The sequence below is a fragment of the Lepidochelys olivacea genome (genome assembly GCF_965140295.1).
Source record: "Lepidochelys olivacea isolate rLepOli2 genome assembly, chromosome: 14".
Taxonomy (NCBI): Eukaryota; Metazoa; Chordata; order Testudines; family Cheloniidae; genus Lepidochelys; species Lepidochelys olivacea.
Window position 1 is genome coordinate 40,737,376 of NC_140424.1, and position 17,818 is coordinate 40,755,193.

Here is a 17,818-nt window from a genome sequence, read left to right on the forward strand (position 1 = left end):
TTGGAGGGGGTGCGGTGGGGGTACTCACAAGGTGAGGGCAGCGTTGGTCACAGTCACAGTGGCAGGGGGCTGGCACAAGCCCAGAACGCAGCGACAGCTGTCAGTCAGCGCCTACCTGTGGGACTCCTCCCCTAGGCTGGGAATTAGGGCCTCCGTGGGTGGGATCCGGCAGCAATCAATCAGCTGCAGATGCTGGGGAATGGAACAATGAGTTGTGGATGCAGGGGCATGGACCCGTTGGGAAGCTGACCAATTAGGGCCGGTTCTGAGCTGCAGTGCATCTGCTCTGTAAACCCCCCCAGACATTTGGTGTTATGGGAAAACCCCGCTCGTGAGGCTCTCTCTGGGAAAACCCGGACATATAGTAACCCTACTTATTACTGAAATATGTCGTCGTTCTGGGGAACGCCCACAGACTAACTCCTCAGCGATGACTAAGGATTGACCATTGGTGTTAGAAATCTATTATCTGGCCGTCCACCAATAGGAAGAAGGGGGGTAAACAAAGAAATTTACAATTCAGCTGTCACACAGTGTGGAGCTCTTGTACGCCATGGAGTTGCCTGACCCCATGACCCAGCAAAGACTTTTCCAGTAACAAGGATCGGAGTATGAGAAGGAGGAAAAAAGGCCTCTGGTCATCTCCCCTCCCCTATTTCAATTCATGGCAGCAAGATACCTTGAAAGTGCATCATTGAACTTGGGGGGGAGTGATCCTGGCTGGAGGGTTTTCCAGTGAGTTCAGGCTGCTGAATGCTTTTGGGTGAGAGAAATCCTTTTGCTTGTGCGCCAAACCTAACTTAACTCATATTAGGTTGATTTACAGCCACAACCGTAATGACTGCGGTAGCCAATGCCCACACTATCCTCCTTGGGTCGGTGGGGTGCATCCTCATGAGGAGCGCTTCCACTGACCTAAGAGGGGCCATGGGAAGAGCTGAGAGCCTGGTCTCTTAGCGCCAGCAGCAGGTCCCTCCCGGGAGCCTGGCTGCCCCACAGGCTCTGGGTGAGCTGCCCCCCTCTATACTCCATTCCATGGAAAGAGCCGGGGAAGCCACCTGGAGCTTCTCCCCTCCCCATTCCTGCCGGGAATGCCAGCTGGGCCTTTCCCCCACCACACACACACAGTTCCCCTCCTACACCTTGTTAAACATCGGGCAATCCACACAGGAGAGAGACCCCACAAGTGCTTGGACTGAGGGACAAGTTTCATACAGAGGTCAGACCTTGTTAAACATCAGGCAATCCATACAGGAGAGAGACCCCCCAGAAGGTAGCGAGGCCGAGCGGTCTAAGGCACTGGATTAAGGCTCCAGTCTCTTTGGCGGCGTGGCTTCGAATTCCACCACTGCCAGATTCATTTTGGGGGAGTGGGGGGATAGCTCAGTGCTATTGGCCTGCTAAACCCAGGGTTGTGAGTTCAATCCTTGAGGGGGCTATTTAGGGATCTGGGGCAAAAATTGGAGATTGGTCCTGCTTTGAGCAGGGAGTTGGACTAGATGACCTCCTGAGGTCCCTTCCAACCCTGATATTCTAAGTGCTTGGACTGTGGGAAAAGTTTCACACAGAGATCATACCTCATTAAACATGGGAGAATCCACACAGGATCTAAACTTCTGTCACACATTGCAAGAAAGTGTTAAACAACTCGCATGTAATTGATTCAGATTTAACCTTTATAAAAGTGTGTCCACCTTAGATAAGCTAGAGTTTGAAATGTAAACATGTATTGTTAAACACTTGGAAGAAGAGGGGTAACTGTAGTGGTCTATGTTTAGCTATATCTTGTTAGAGGTTAACAATTTATCCTAAGGTTTCCTGTATTCTGTTAATTCAGATATCAATAATTCAGACATTATACCCGTCGCCCATGCCACCTGCCCAATTCTAGCCCAGTCTCATTGAAATTGCTGCGGGTAGGGGCTGAAGGATGGAGGGAATGTGTATAGCTGAAATCCCCAAAATGTTTTGTAAGGTTAATGTTAATGGGATCTATTCCACTCTCATGCTTGGACATTTTCTCTGGGGATCCCAGACACAGAAAAGAGTAGGTGTTACCATCTTGGCTACCAATCCCAATGGTGACTGTCTACACTAGCAATTCTCAAACTATGGGGCAGGCCTCCGAAGGGAGGCAGAGGAATGTGTCAAGAGAGGCGTGACCTCTGTGGGTTGTTTGGGTTTTCTTTAAAGAGCACTGGCTGTGGGTCCCAGGTGGCTGGGGCTGATGAAGAAGGAACAGGCCTATGTGGGAGGTGGGCTCAGGCTCAGGCTCTCAAAAGCCAGGTGGAGCAGCAGGGCAGAAGTCAGGGTGGCAATGGGGTGATAAGTCTGCTGTGAACAGCGATATTGACGAATATCACTTTTCACTCCGTCACCCTTCCTTCTGTGCTCCTATTGGAGGCCTTCAGAGCTGGGCGCCTCCCCAGCAACGACTCTGCCTTTAGAGCTGTGTGGCCATATATGTGCTTGTGAGGGTGGGGGGCCTAAATGACCACAGATACAAAGAAGGGGGGGCCCAATGAAACATTTGAGAACCACTGGTCTACACTCTTATGGGCACCACGTTTACAAAATGATAAATCTTCTCCAAAGTATGTCTTGTGAAGTATCCTAGGAAAAGCCAGCGTCTGCAGAATATTATTGTCCTGTTAAAATGTGTCTATCAGCGCTGTCCATGGAGCCCTGAGAGTTTGCTGTATGTTTGTTACATGCTGGAAAGCTGGAAAACGCCCACAGACTAGCTCTTTAGAGACAATGGTACCTGCAGACCAGCTAGGTGCTAAGTGGCCCTTAATTGCTTAGCTGGCCATTCACCAGTAGGTGAGTTGTGAACAAGAGAGTTGCAAAGGCTGGTAGTTCACTTAGGCCTCAGTCTGACTGTCTCCTGCCTCTCAGCTGGGGGTGGGTAAACCTCAAAAAGGAGAGTGGTACAAAAGAACAAGGGAGAATTGCCTCCATTTTTACCCCTCCTCTCCCATTTTGACAGAAGGAAACAAGAGGCTTGAAAGGCAACAGGGGCATTGGACTGGCGAGGGTGGATCAAGACTGGAAGGAAATCCGGCCTGGGTACTAAGAACTGTGAACTGCCTGCAACAGCAGGTGAGGTGGGAAAACCTGTTTCCTTAGCTTGGTAAAATTTAGGATTTAAAATGCATTTTTAAATGTTATTTTTTTAACTAGTTGTGATCTTTTACATCTTTCTCCCTTGCAATCCCTGAAAATCCCCCTTGCTCAAGTTAATAAACTGCTCTTAGTATTTTGTCTGGAGCTGTGTGTTTTCATTGAAGTGTTTGGGGGATTTGACTTGAGAGAACAAGGCTGTGGATAATCAGGCCCCTTTGTGAGGATGACCCACAAATTATTGAGTTTGTCCAGCACAGTGAACAGACTGAGCAATCCAAGATGCACATTCCCGGGGTGCAAGGCTGGGAGTAGAAAACTGGCTGATGTTGCTATGTTGTTTAGGTTTCAGAGTAACAGCCATGTTAGTCTGTATTCGCAAAAAGAAAAGGAGTACTTGTGGCACCTTAGAGACTAACCAATGTATCTGAGCATAAGCTTTCGTGAGCTACAGCTCACTTCATCGGATGCATACTGTGGAAAGTGTAGAAGATCTTTTTATACACACAAAGCATGAAAATATACCTCCCCCCACCCCACTCTCCTGCTGGTAATAGCTTATCTAAAGTGATCACTCTCCTTACAATGTATATGATAATCAAGTTGGGCCATTTCCAGCACAAATCCAGGTTTTCTCTCCCCCCACCCCCCAAACCCACTCTGGCTGTGGGAGCGATCATTGGCTGGACTCAGCCTGGGCAGCAGGAAGTGACCTGTGAAGCAGGATCGCTTGAAAGACAATAGGAGCATCATTGAGGAGTAGTCCTAGCTGGAAGGCTTTCCAGTGAGCATGGACTCCTGAAAGCTCTTGGGTGAGAGAAATCCTTTTGCTTGTAAGGGGACATCTATATACCAAACCTAAGTCGAGCTCTATTAGGTTGACTTCGAGCCACCACAGGAATTACTGCAGTAAGCGATGTCCACACTACCCTCCTTGGGGTGGGGGGCCTGACCTCACCAGGAGCACTTCCACCGACCTAAAAGGCACCATGTGCGGAGCGGAGAGCCTGATCTCTCAGCCCCAGTGGTTGCTCCCTCCCAGGAGCCTGGCTTCCCCACAAGCTCTGGGTGGGCTGCCCCTCTCCCACTCCATGTTCTCTGTCCCCCACGACACACACTCCCTCTCATAGGTGCCGACTCCTTGGGTGCTGGAGCACCCCCAGGGAAAAATTAGTGGGTGCTCTGCACCCACTGGCAGCCAAGCTTCCCTCTCCCCTGCCCCACCTCCTCCTCCCGCCCTGAGCACACCGCGTCCCTGCTCCTCCACCTACCTCCAGCGCTTCCCACCCGACCACTGCCAAACAGCTGTTTGGTGGCATTAGCATGCCCTGGGAGGGTGGGGAGGAGTGGGAACATGGTGCACTCAGGGGAGGAGGCGGGGAAGAGGCGGGGCCAGGGTGGGGACTTTGGGGAAGGGGTTGGAATGGAGACAGGGTAGCGGTGGGAAGAGGTGGGGTAGGGGTGGGGCCTCATGGAAGAGGTGGAGTGGGGGCAGGGCCAGGTGCAGACAGGGGTTCAAGCATCCAGGGGAAAGCAGGGAAGTTGGCGCCTATGCTCCCTGTTCCCAGTAAAGAGCAGGGGAAGCCACATGGGGCTTCTCCCCTCCTCCACCGGTCCCCTCCCAGTTTGACACCAGACCACTGATAACTACTCTGTCTCGGAGTACAGTCTTTCAACCAGTTGTGCACCCACCTTATAGTAATTTCATCTAGACCAATGAATTCGTCCCTGCTGGTCAGAGCCCAGTCTAACCCGACTGCCCCCTGGTTACTTCCCTCAACTTTGGAAAGCCAAAGTTGTCCCTGATGCATTCCCAACATTTATTGCACATTGGGTGCTGTTACGGTGGCGAGGTGCCCAGTTTTCGACTGGAAAGTCCAGTTAAAAAGGGAACCTGACAGTGTCTGATCAGATCTACTGACCGGACACCCAAAGTCTAGTTCAGGGGTGGGCAAACCTTTTGGTCCGAGGGTCACATCAGGGTGGGGAAATTGTATGCAGGGCCAGCGCAGGGGGTTGGGGGTGCGGAAGGGAGTGTGGGGTGTGGGAAGGGGTGCAATGTGCAGGAGGAGGCTCAGGGCAGGGATGCAGGAGGGGTGCAGACTGCAGGAGGGAGCTCAGGACAGGGGGTTGGGGTACAGGAGGGGTGTGGGGTGCAGCAAGGGGCTCAGGGCAGTGGGTTGGGGGTGCACGGGGGTGCAGGGTGCGGCGGGGGCTCAGGGCAGGGGCTCGTGGGGAAATGTTGGGGCAGAAGAAGTTCCAGCACTCCTACTGTAGGGTCTGGTTTTAAATATTACCTGGTTGGCAACGCAAGTCTCTAGCTGAGAGGCTGTGAAAAATATTAACAAACATACAAATATCACTTTTCCCAGCAGCAGACTTACTAGCTAGCAATAAATAAATTACAATGATTTTGATGTGTCTATGGATAAGGGGACTGTTGGCCCCCCACTGAAACTTAGTGGGCGGGGGGGGGGGGGTTGAGTGGCCCTCTCCCAGTACCAAAAAACAGGGGAAGGGCCAATGAGAAATGAAGAACCTGAGACTAGTCACCAGTGCCAATGGGGAGAGGCCAAGGCTCTAGGTCAGCCCCATTGACAGGGCAGGCAGCCAATGAGGGAGTCGGGGCCTGGGGTGACACCCTTGGTGTGAGCTGCAGCTGCCTGCGGGAGAATGGGAGAGGCGGGCGGGGGCTTGGGGCAAGGGGTTGGGGAGGAGGGAGGTCGAGCATCCACCGGCCAGAGCGGAAGTCGGCGCCTAGAGCAGCAGTGCTGAGCCAGAGGGAAACTGGAGCAGTCCGGAGCTGGGTGCAGTGAGCAGCTGGGGAGGGCGAGGGGGGACCCTAGAGCCTAGACCCTAGAGCAGGGAGATACCCCCAGCCAAGAGGGCCCCATAAAATCTAATAGACCCGGCCCACAGGAGGGTTAATCCGGCCCTGCTCACAGAGCGGGGTGACGTGTTTTCCTTTCGCCTTTCCCATTTTTTCCTTATTTTTTTTTATTACTTGCTGTTTAATAAATTGTATTTGTTCTGAACTCAATGCACTGGTCAGGGAAGCATCCAAAGCGAGGAGAGCACCCCGGAGTGGGGACGCCCTAGTCTCCGTCCTCAGTGATCGCAACAAGATTGGGGGTGAAGTCCCCTCCGGAATCCTGGGTCCAGCATCCTCAGAGTTTTGGGGACTAGTCCTTGAGGTCAGGCGGGCATCTAGGTGAAGGGAGTGGGAGCGAGGACTCAGATCCTTCTGCTATTAGAGTCCACGGGGGGGTGTGTGTGTATAAGCCAGGAAAGCTCCCCACAATAGTTCCTCCCCACCCCTTAGCTAAGTGCATATTTATTGGTTTTGCCAAGCCAGGTTTTAAAAACCTCTAATGAAGGAGATTCCACCACCTCCCTAGGGAACCCCTTCCAGTGCTTCACCGCCCTCCCAGTGAAATAGTGTTTGCTAATATCCAACCTAAACCGCCCCCCCTGCAACTTGAGACCATTGCTTCTTTGTTCCATCAAAAGGACTTTTTTCTCCCCGTCGGGGAATCGAACCCCGGTCTCCCGCGTGACAGGCGGGGATACTCACCACTATACTAACGAGGAAGTGATTTAGAAACATCCTGCCTTCTACACCCATGAGGATCCCAATAGGACCCCAAAGCCTGTGCCTGTAACAAGCCGGACAGAGAGAGGCGAAGCCTAGATAGGTGGGTTGATCGCTAGGACCCAGGAGCGGCTGGGGGGCGGCTCTGGGGGGAGCGATCGCGGGGCTCAGGCCCGGCCCAGGAAGTGACTCGCAGCCGCTGCGGGGACTCTGGCTCCCGGCGAGATCCCCGAGCCCCGGCGGCTGGTGCTGGGAGCCCGGAGCCCGGGCTGCAGCCGCGAGAGGGGAACCTCCAGCCGGGCCCTGCCCGCTGCTCCCCGGGAGCCTCTCCCAGGGCAGAGCCCCCAGCCCGGCCAGGGCCCCTTCCCGGCCCGGCCCCTGCCCCGGGGGGCCCCGCTCGGGGGGAAGGTAAGAGAGACCCGCCCCCCCCCGTCACCCCCGGGCTGCAGGGGGCGGGTTTGGCCCCGGGCTGCTCCCCGCGGAGCCGGCTGCGATTCCCTGCCCCGGGCCCGGGAAAGCTGCCGCCAGCTCCCGGCGTGTGCGGGGCGGGGGGGAAACCCAGGGATGTGGGGGGCGGGGGGATAAAAATTCCCCCAGATGGGCTGAGCCAGCTGCAGAGGGGCGGGGGAGCCAGCCCGGGCCCTGCAGGAGGCTGGGACAGAGACACGTGCGGTGGACAGGGATCGGGGACAGAGGGGATAAAAGTCGTCCCCCCCCTGAGGGGGCTTTTTCTCCCCCCTTTCCAAGGATCTTCGCTCCCAGGGCCGTGTCCTTAAAGGCTCAGTGCCTCGCAGAGCCTGGACAGGGCCGCTCTCCCCCCTGTATGTTACTGAGCTGCCAAAGGAGACTTGGTCCATTGAAATATTTACAGACACCCCCCCACAGATCTGTCACACCTGCTTCGAGTGTTTAAAAGAATCCGGGTCTCAGTTTCTGTGTCAAGCTGCCCCTCGCTTCATCCATGTGTCCTAGTCCCTGTCCCTCTGAGTTTGACTCCCCTTGGAATCCAGTCTGGGCAGTTTCACTCCTTTACATTAGTTCCTTCTGAAAATATTCTTTGTATTACTCTGAGCTCTTCATCCTACACTTCATTAGTGTTGTGCGGGTGGACATCTTTGTGCCCTGGAATTCATCTTTTTAATGGCAAATAATCATGGGAAATATTAATAGTTGTGAGGAGCTTCAGCAATCACATCTCAGGGTCTGTTGTAATTTGAGTTCACTGCTGACTGATTCCATGAGCTGGTCTGAAAACTCCTTCAATTTCCTTTTGCTTTCGCCAATTGTTATTTTGTCTCTCTATCCAGCACCCTAGTGTTTTTTCTCATGTCCCATTTGTGTCGAGAACTTAGTTCCCAAATATTAGCTAACAGACAAAAGTTTCAAGGTTGAAGGCAGCTAGATATTTTGAAATATGCGACTAGTGGCCTAAATCATTTTAAAAATCCGTTCCTAAGGGCCTTAGAGTGTCTTGTATAAAAATGCTTCTCAAAAATAAATTTCTGTGAGGTTTTTTTTGTTTGTTTTTTTTTACTAAGGTTAGATATACATCCCCAAGATAGACTGAAACCCCAAAAATTCAAACCCCGTGAGTTATGCACCCAAAAGTCTACAATTTAAATAAAGAAATAAATACATTTTGTCTTTCTTTTATTACCTTTTTGTGTCTGAGCCTTTGGGGTGTACTAGCTTCATAGTTTTACTGCTACCCCTTCCAAAGGATCCATATATCTAGAATGGTTGTACAGTCCTGTAACATTCAATGCCATTTTGCACTCCCAGGAACATGTGATTCCCCACCACCACTTAAAATTGAAAATTCATTTGGAAATCTTGTTTCTGTAAGTAACCCCCCATCCTGCACACTCTGAAGAGCCCACTTGACTTTCCTATGACTTCATTGATTGTATGCATTGATGTGGATTTTTCTACCACATTGTTTATGCTTCTCATTCCCTATGTTTTCCATTTTTTGTTGTGTTCCATTTCAGGGATGTTCTTCGTTGTGACACGTGTACTGATTTGTACGGCCAAAGTCAAAGAATTTTTAAAACGAATTGCTCTGTTTCTCCTTTGCATTGGTCAGGTCAGGGGACACCGTGCTGACCTCACCTTGTTTACCTTTTGGGGAAACAAAGGTACTTTGCCTCTGCTCTGTTTTTGCGACTTCCCTGGTTCTTCTCACATGAACAGAGAGCAACAATACCCAAAGGTGCAAACAATTCGATGTTTAGTGGGGTGAACTTCCAGCAAGCATGATTCCAGTTTCCTTCCTTAGTGTCCCCCTTCCCAGCTCTGACATCACAGAGCCTTACCTGTGTCCCTGTTCCCATTTCTCCCCCCTTAGCAAAACATGATTCCTATTTCCCCACCCCCATTCCCTGTTCCCATTCCCCCCACACACACACCCCACTTCCTGATTGACTGCAGACTATATAGTAAAACTTGAGTTCTGCTTAGCTATACCTTAACCAATCATTTTACTGAAATTTAACGAACCAATCCTAACATATTGTAACATGATTATGTAACCAATTATATCCCACCACCTTAATTAGTTTACACCCAGCAAAATTAATTATACAGCAGACAGGAACAATCACAGAACCAGACAGAGATTATGCAGACAAACAATAGGGAAATGGGGACTACAGTGATAGAACAACAAAGAAATGAGGATTTTACATCCCAGCTATTGATAAGTGAGTTCTTGCCAGACAGGATGCTGTCAAACTAAATTTCCTTTTGCATCTTCTAGGCACTTCCCTTTCTCTGGAGGCGATGGCCATTATCAGGACGGGATTGTATTCTGCACCAATAGCACCTGATTTCAATGTGACTAGGTTGGAGTGTGAGGAGGTGACCGTTCGCGTCCCAGCTTATGGCTGCCTCTGCTGCTTAGCCAAAGGCCTTAGCCTAAGAACAGGGCCTCAGACTGTCACAGTAAGAGAAGGCCCTTACACCCGCAGACAGTGATTTTGATTCTTTCTTTTATACCTCTAGAACTCGCCAAGTGATAAGAATACACCTAAATTCTTAGAGTATAGGCCTTTACAGACAGGCCTGAATATCTATATCCTCCAGCCCCTCTCACCACTTTCTCTTATGTCCTTCCATTTACTTCTTCAGGGCTTGTCTGCGTGGTCTGCTGTTAAAGGTGTGAAGTTAATCCACATGAATTTCAGAGGTTTAAACCCCTGTGTGGATGCCCTCAGTCAGAAGTAAGGTGGCCTTAATTTTGACATTGGCAGTCAGGACAGCCAGACAGAGACTTTCCCCCAAACACTACAAATCATCAGGTCTTTGATCACTTCTTGAACATTTTTAAGTTTTGTATAGTCCAGGTGTAATGCACATGCGATGTTTCAAGTCCAAAGAGAAGGAGCGAAACAGTGGGGCGCTCATCTCATCTTCTGAGTGTTGCCTTGTGTAGAAACGCCATTACGATATTTCACAGCTTTGGCCTGACAGAATTTCAGTAGATGGGTTGAGGTGGAAATGTAAGGTGATCTCGCTCCTCTGCTGTCTCCTGCAAAGGACAGGACATGCTTCATGAGCAGGAGGGTGAAGGTCAGATAGTGTCATGGCAGATCCTGCTATGAGTACGGACAGTGTTGGCCTGGCTGCTCAGTGATCCCGTTTGTAAGGAACATAGACCAAATGGCCGCACTCTTGTCCCATGGGCGTGAACTATAAAGACTCCTTTGGTCTCTTGCCCTGGTGAGAATGTGCCCTGAGGGAGACACACTACACCAGAGTCCTGCCTGGCTTCATTCAGAGCCATTCCAGAGCATGGAGACGGTGACTGCCCTAAACACCTGTCTCCTGTCCACGCTCTGATTGCCTCAGCTCTCAGGTGAATAAAGAGGGAGCGGCCGGGCCAGGTGGCATGTGCCCAGTGAAAACATCCGATGCAGCTTTGGAAACAAATACAGAGCATGTCTGGTAACCGCCCCTCCCTACTTCTGGATGCTTTGGAGCAAGATCAGCCCTGTGCTGAGACACAGCATGACAATGTGTGAAGTGAGCTTAGTATATTTTTATTACACCTGCCAGACTGTGCCTCACACCTTTGTGAGCATCACACTCACAGACACCGACATGACCATCCCCATGTATGACGGGGTAACAGACAATGCTGTCTCTCCAAGTTACATTTCCCTGGCAGAGCCTAGTTACAAGGGAAATATCCACGGGCAACCCCCTCCCTTCCCGCACACACACTGCTCCCAGCTTCCATTGGATTTTTTTTAAAAGAGACAAACTCATGAACTTTGGGGCTCTGATTCTTGAGTGTTCAGGGCTGCCCTAGGTCTTGGTCTGATTTCCAGGCAGGTTTTAGATCTCAGCCACACCGGTATCAGACCAGAGTCACTGCTGACTCTGGCAGGGGGTGAGTGCAGATGGGCCAATGGGATCAGCCTCTGCCTGGTTGTCCCCAGGGGCTGCCGGGGGAGTCCAGGGCAGCTCATTCTTCAGGTGTTGTCAACAGAGGGCTCCGGCTATTGCTAAGGGAGAGAGGTTTACACTGCAATGGGGGGTAATCCCCAAGAGTGGCCTCTTTGATTCTGCTTTTTTTAACGTTTGGCTCAGAGATACTGTTACTGGGAGGGTCTAAAGAGCCTGGGGGGAATCGGGGTGCGACATGGACTCCAGCCCCTTCTGTAACCTCCCCCATCGCCCCTCTCACCCCAACAGGCTGAGGAATCGCGTCCATATTTCTCTCCAGATCGGCCTGTCTTCCAGGAGACAGGGAAGGGAAATGTCTGTGATGGAGCCAGCTCAGGTAGGGGATTTTCAGGGAGCTGCTGCATTGGGGGAGGGAGAGGCAGGGAGGAGACAGGGTGTGAGTAACCTGCTGATTTTCTGAGTAGGACCCTTGGCAGCAAAGGGGAGAGGGACATTCCCCATATCTGAAAACACGACACAACCCCCCTGCACAGTGCTGGAGCCTGAACCCACTGGCCAGAGGCTGCTGTGAAATACGAAGGGAAGCTGTTAGGATTCCTGTCCCTGTCCCCAGATCAGAGCTCTGCTTCCCGTCTCAGCCTGTGGCTGGCAGGCATGTGGGAAATGAGAAAACCCTGGCCTGCTCCGTGTGCTTGGGGGACAAGGAGCTCTCACTTTCTTCCCATGCCCTGAAGCCTCCTGACTGCTCTGAACAATAGGGGTCAGATTCTGCTACTCTGGCCTCCCAGAGCTTCGAGTTTTTCCCCCTTTCCTGTGACTAGTGACATTGTGCTAAGGCAGCAGATGCTGAGTGGGGGACTCTTGTTGTTTCAGGGACCGGTGACCTTCGAGGAGGTGGCTGTGTATTTCACCCAGGGGCAGGGGGCTCTGCTGGACCCCGCTCAGAGAGCCCTCTACAGGGACGTCATGCAGGAGAACTACAAGACGGTGACCTCGCTGGGTAAGGGATTCCCGTCCCCTTGGTTATTAGAAGCCGTGGAGTCTGTATGTATGATTCTGGTCAGGTTCTTCCCTCGTCAGTTAGATCAGAGGGGAATGTTTTGCGTAATGTACAGCTGCTGTGTGAGAGAGACTTGCATCCCAGTGCCCTCTCCAGTGAGACATGGTGTCAAAACTTAATGGACATGTTAGCTCATCCCCATCCCTCCAGCTTTCAAAGAGGCAGAAATCATCCATTGTTCTTTCTGTATTGATTCCCATTCACACACAATCCTTATTTACCTCCCTTCTTGGGAATAACTCCAGCTCTTGAGAAGGCTTAGAAATAGGCAGGGGTTTAACGCCAGAGCTGTGTGCATTAGCAAGGCACCTAGACGGCACAGATCCTGGAAACTCCTAGTGGGGGTGTAAAAATTCTCCTCACCTCTCCAGATGTCTGCTTCTCCCAAGGGGGTTCAGCAACCATGTTCCCGTCCTCTTGGGTTCCACGTTCCCCAGCAGGGCACAGGGATATAATGTTCTTTGTGACAAGACGTGCTCTCAATCCTCCATGCACTCTGATCTGGTCTGATTTCCGCCCCCTGCACAGGATTCCCCCTTCCCAAACCTGAGCTGATCTCCCACCTGGAAAGAGGGGAAGAGCCATGGGTCCCGGATCTCCAGGTCTCCGAGGAAAGAGAGAGCCTGAGAGGCACCCGCACAGGTGAGGACTGACACAGAAACCATCTGGGGAATGAAGGAAAAAGTTGAAAATCTGAAAAATATGGTGAGAGTAACGCCCTCAGTTCTTCCTTATCTCACCCAGGATAGCGCAGTAGTCAGCAGAAATTGCTCACGGCTTTCCATCTGTCCTGTTATCTGCAGGAGTTTCCTTCCCATCTCTCCTTCCCTGTGAGTGTTTGGGTGGGATGTGGAGGCAGAATCCAATCACTCAGTGTTTGTTTCGGGTTTTCCCTCGGTGCTATTCCTCTTTCTCCCCAGCACAATGACTTCTGTCTGGATTGTCTCTCTCCCAGCAGGTGCTGAGCGAGTGAGTGAGAAGGAGGAGGGGAATCCTCATCAGGAAGTGCTTGGGGAAGTGGAACCACAGGGGACCTTTGTGGGAAGAGCTGAAGGGAATTTTTCCCAGTGCAGGGAACAAGGAGAAGCCTGGGGAAATTGGCACAGGTCAGAGAACCTTCAGGGACACCATCCAAGGAAAAAACTGGATGAATCTATTAAATGTGGGGGAGGAGACAAGGATCCCACAACCCAGCAGACAAATCCCAAGGAAGAGACATCCTGTCACTGCCTGCAGTGTGGAAAAGGATTCATTCCGAGATCACGGCTTCTTACACATCAGACAATCCATAATGGAGGGAAACCCCTTCAATGCTTGGACTGTGGGGAAAGCTTCAAGAATCGCTCAAACCTGACTAACCATGGGAGAAGCCACACAGTAGAGAGAGCCTCTCAATGTCTCAAGTGTGGAAAATGTTTCATTTGGAAGTCAGAACTACTTAGACATCAGTTAAGTCACACAGGAGAGAGACCCTATAAGTGCTTTGACTGTCTGAAAAGTTTCATACAGAGGTCAGACCTTCTTAAACATCAGGCAATCCACACAGGAGAGAGACCCCATAAGTGCTTCGACTGTGGGAAAAGTTTCATACAGAGGTCAGACCTTTTTAATCATCAGGCAATCCACACAGGAGAGAGACCCCATAAGTGCTTGGACTGTGGGAAAAGTTTCATACGGAAGTCAGACCTTACTCATCATCAGAGAATCCACAGAGGAGAGAGACCTCACAAGTGCTTGGACTGTGGGAAAAGTTTTATACGGAGGTCAGACCTTATTCAACATCAGAAAATCCACACAGGAGAGAGACCTCACAAGTGCCTGGACTGTGGGAAAAGTTTCAGACGGAGGTCAGCTCTTTTTAAACATCAGGCATTACACACAGGAGAGGGATCCCATAAGTGTTTAGTCTGTGGAAAAAGTTTCATATGGAGGTCAGACCTTGTTAAACATCAGGTATTCCACATAGGAGAGAGACACCATAAATGTTTAGACTGTGGAAAAAGATTCATACGGAGGTCAGACCTTGTTAAACATCAGGCCATCCACACAGGAGAGAGACCCCATAAGTGTGTGGACTGTGGAAAAAGTTTCATACAGAGGTCAGACCTTCTTAAACATCAAATAATCCACACAGGAGAGAGACCCCACAAGTGTTTAGTCTGTGGAAAAGGTTTCATATGGAGGTCACGCCTTGTTAAACGTCAGAGAATCCACACAGGAGAAAGACCCCACCAGTGCTTGGACTGTGTGGAAATTTCACACAGAGATCACACCTCATTAATCATGAAAGAATCCACACAGGATCTAAAGTTCTCTGACACAGCGACAGAAAGTGTTAAGGAAATTGCACATCATTGACCTAGATTCAACCTTTAGAGACATGTTAGAAAAGTCCTCGTTAGATAAACTAGAGCTTCGAAAGGTAAACGTGTATTGTTAAAGACATGGAAGAAGATGGTAACTGTAGTAGTCGTTGTTTAGCTATATCTTATTAGAGGTTAACAATGGTAATAAACGGTCCCTGTCTAGGGCTGTATTCTGTGAATTCAAAGATCAAAAGGGAATATTAACATTTAGATAAAACTTGATTGTTATAATGTCATTGTTTGTCTTCTGAAAGTTTGTGATAAACTGTCTATGAACTGCTTTATTGAGAATTACCTGATGTTAATCTATGTAATTACCAGTGATGATTAGGAAATAGAAGGTTACTTCAAAAGCCTCTTGTTTAGCCAAGGACTGTGTGCTGTCAAGATGCTGCAAAAATGATCCTTTCTTCTCTGATCTACCTAAGCTTTATTTGGTGGGGAGTGTGAGTCGGAAGACGGAGATCTCCAGTCCCATCTGGACCGCCCTGACATTGAAATTTGGATATTGGACTATAACTTGATGAAATGATTCTGAAAAGGACTCTTTGCAATTCTAAAGCATCATCCCTACAGTGAAACTGACCTAAGGACTCTATGCGTGGCTGTATGTACAATGATCTTTTCACCAACACTCTCTCTTTTCTTCTTTTAATAAATCTTAGTTGAGTTAATAAGAATTGGCTGTAAGCGTGTATTTTGGTGAGATCTGAAGTATTCCTTAACTTGGTGGGTAATGTATTGAATCCTTTGGGATTGGTGAAACTTTTTAATATGATGAAGAAGATTTTCAGTAATCCCCATCATGTTGAAGTGAGCTGTCTGGGAGGGAGTCCAAGGCTTTAAGGGAGCTGTGCAGTCAATAAGGTATTGTAGAAGCTGTTTTGTTTCTGGCTTGGTGAATCTAAGTACTGGAATATCCACCAGTTTTGAGGATTGTCAGCCCCATTCTTTGCAGTTTGCCCTAATTGAGCAATCTCATTGTGGGACCCTGGTCACAACTTCAGAAATGCCTTGCCTGTGGGAAAAGTTTCATTCAACCATCGTGGCTCCTTAGCCCGCATGGACAGGGGGAATGCATTGTGGCTACCCTCCCCTGTGGGACCTTCAGTTGCCCCAGGCACGGGTGAATAATCCCCAGCTGCCCAGCCTGTGTGGGCGAGGCAGGAATCTGCAGCGGCACCCCAGCCTGGGAAGAGAGTGACTCAGGGCTCCCCAGTCCTCGGGGGTGAGGGGATTCCCCCATCGCTCTGACTCCAGCCACTGCTGATGGCGGCGGGGAATGCCCTGCATTTCCCCAGTCTCCATGGGGTCATGCCCCGGTGCTCTCCAGCCCATGGTGTCAGGGAAAAATCCCCTGCAGCTCCGCAACCGCTTCAGCTGGTGGGGAAACACCCCCGCAGCTCGCAAGCCACCACCAGTCCTCGTGGGCCCATGGCTTCCCACTCTTCCCAGGCATTGGGGAATGCCCTGCGGTTCCCCACAACCCGTGGGCATTGTGGAATACCCCTCAGTTCCCCAGTCACCATGCGTGCCTGGGACCTCTGGAGTTCCCAAGGACCCACAGATGCGGGAGGAATCCCGAGTAGCTCCCCAGGGGTTGGGGGCATTGGGGAATTTCCCTGGGGGCAGGGAGGAAATGGCTCCCCTTCCCCAGGCCCTGTGAATGGGGGTGAATACCCCCTAAGCCTCCCCGGAGGCCGGGGAGTTGGGAATCGCCCTTGGGAATCCGCCCCCAGTGCAAGGTGGAAATCCTTTGAAGCTCCCTATTCCTCACTTGTGTGGGGGAATCCAGTCTCCATGGCCATTGGGGATCCCCCTGTGGCTCTGCACTCCCCATGGGATATCCCCCATGATCCTGCAAGTTCAGGGGATACCCCACTGATCTGCAGTCCCCATGATTTAGGGGGACCCTGGGAGCTCCCTAGCCACTGCAGGCACCTGGGAAACCCCTGCAGCTCCCAGCTTGTGGGGGGAATCCCCTCAGCTGCAAGTGTGGGGGACCCCTGGACCTCTGGGCATGGGGGAATGCCCTGTGGCTCCCCAGCCGTCGCAGACAGGGGCATTCTGCAGCTCCCCCATCTTCACAGGATCTCCCAGAGCTCCCCAGGGCCCATGGATGAGAGGGACCCATGGAGCTCGCTAGCCACCACAGGTGTCAGGGTAATCCCAGCAGCTCCCCAGCCTGGGAAGAATTCCAACAGATCCCCAGCCCCAGCAGATGGGGCATCCCCCACAGCTCCCCAGTCGCTGCCAGTTTGGGGGAGCCCCAGAGCTCTCCAGTCCCCCAGGATGTGGGGGACCCTGGTGCTCCCTAGCCCTTGCAGGCAGCAGGGTAACCCCCACAGCTCCCCAGCCTAGGAGAAGCAATCCCCAAGAGCTCCCCAGTCCTCTGGAGGTGGGGGATCTCCTGCAGCTCACCATGTTGTAAACATCTGTTCTCACTTTCATGTGACATTGTAAAAAGAAGAGGGCAGCATTATCTTCCATAAATGTAAACAAACTTGTTTCTCTAAGTGATTGCCTGAACAAGAAGTAAGTGTGAACTTACTGAACAAGATTGCTCCATTAGGGCAAACTGTAAAGAATGGGGCCGACACTCCTCAAAACTGGTGGCTATTCCAATACTTTGATTCCCCAAGCCAGCAACAAAACAGCTTCTACAAAACCTTACTGGGCTACACAGAGGCTAAAGCACAGGTCCCTTGAAGCAGCCCAGCCTTCGGCTCCCTCCCAGACAGCCCAGTGAAATATGATGTGGATTACTGAAAATCTTATTAATAATATTAAAAAGTTCCAATCCCAAAGGAGCCAATACATTATGCACCAAGTTAAGAAATACTTCAGTTCTTACCCAAATACACGCTTACAGCCAAGTCTTATTAACTCAACTAAGATTTATTAAAAGAAGAAAAGAGAGAGCATGTTGGTTAAAAGACCAACCTCGTCTACGCTATGGGGTTAGGTCAAATTTAGCCACGTTAGGTCGATTTAAAAATGACTGCATCCACACAGCCAACCCCATTCCGTGGACCTAAACGGCTCTTAAAATCAATTTATGTACTCCTCCCCGACGAGGGGAGTAGCGCTAAAATCGACCTTGCTGGGTCAAATTTGGGGTAGTGCGGACGCAAATCTATGGTATTGGCCTCCGGGAGCTATCCCAGAGTGCTCCATTGTGACTGATCTGGAGAGCACTTTGCACTCCGATGCACTAGCCAGGTACACAGGAAAAGCCCTGGGAACTTTGGAATTTCATGTCCTGTT

General features: G+C 50.8%; 1 protein-coding gene across 1 annotated transcript; it reads left to right on the plus strand.

Annotated features, from left to right (window-relative positions):
* The first annotated feature begins 6,887 nt into the window (after positions 1 to 6,887).
* Positions 6,888 to 15,231, plus strand: LOC311530850 (uncharacterized protein). Its single transcript, XM_084647801.1, has 5 exons — positions 6,888 to 7,123; positions 11,414 to 11,501; positions 11,999 to 12,125; positions 12,714 to 12,827; positions 13,141 to 15,231. Exons 2-5 carry the CDS (start codon positions 11,478 to 11,480, stop codon positions 14,541 to 14,543), a joined length of 1,668 nt encoding a protein of 555 aa, XP_084503927.1. The 5' UTR covers positions 6,888 to 7,123; positions 11,414 to 11,477; the 3' UTR covers positions 14,544 to 15,231.
* The last annotated feature ends 2,587 nt before the right edge of the window (positions 15,232 to 17,818 follow it).

Excerpts from the sequence above, each read along its gene's own strand:
- LOC311530850 (XM_084647801.1), top strand. The coding sequence starts at position 11,478 with ATGTCTGTGATGGAGCCAGCTCAG. Across the intron at positions 11,502-11,998 it reads CTGTGATGGAGCCAGCTCAG|GGACCGGTGACCTTCGAGGA; the intron begins GTAGGGGATTTT and ends TTGTTGTTTCAG. Across the intron at positions 12,126-12,713 it reads CAAGACGGTGACCTCGCTGG|GATTCCCCCTTCCCAAACCT; the intron begins GTAAGGGATTCC and ends CCCCCTGCACAG.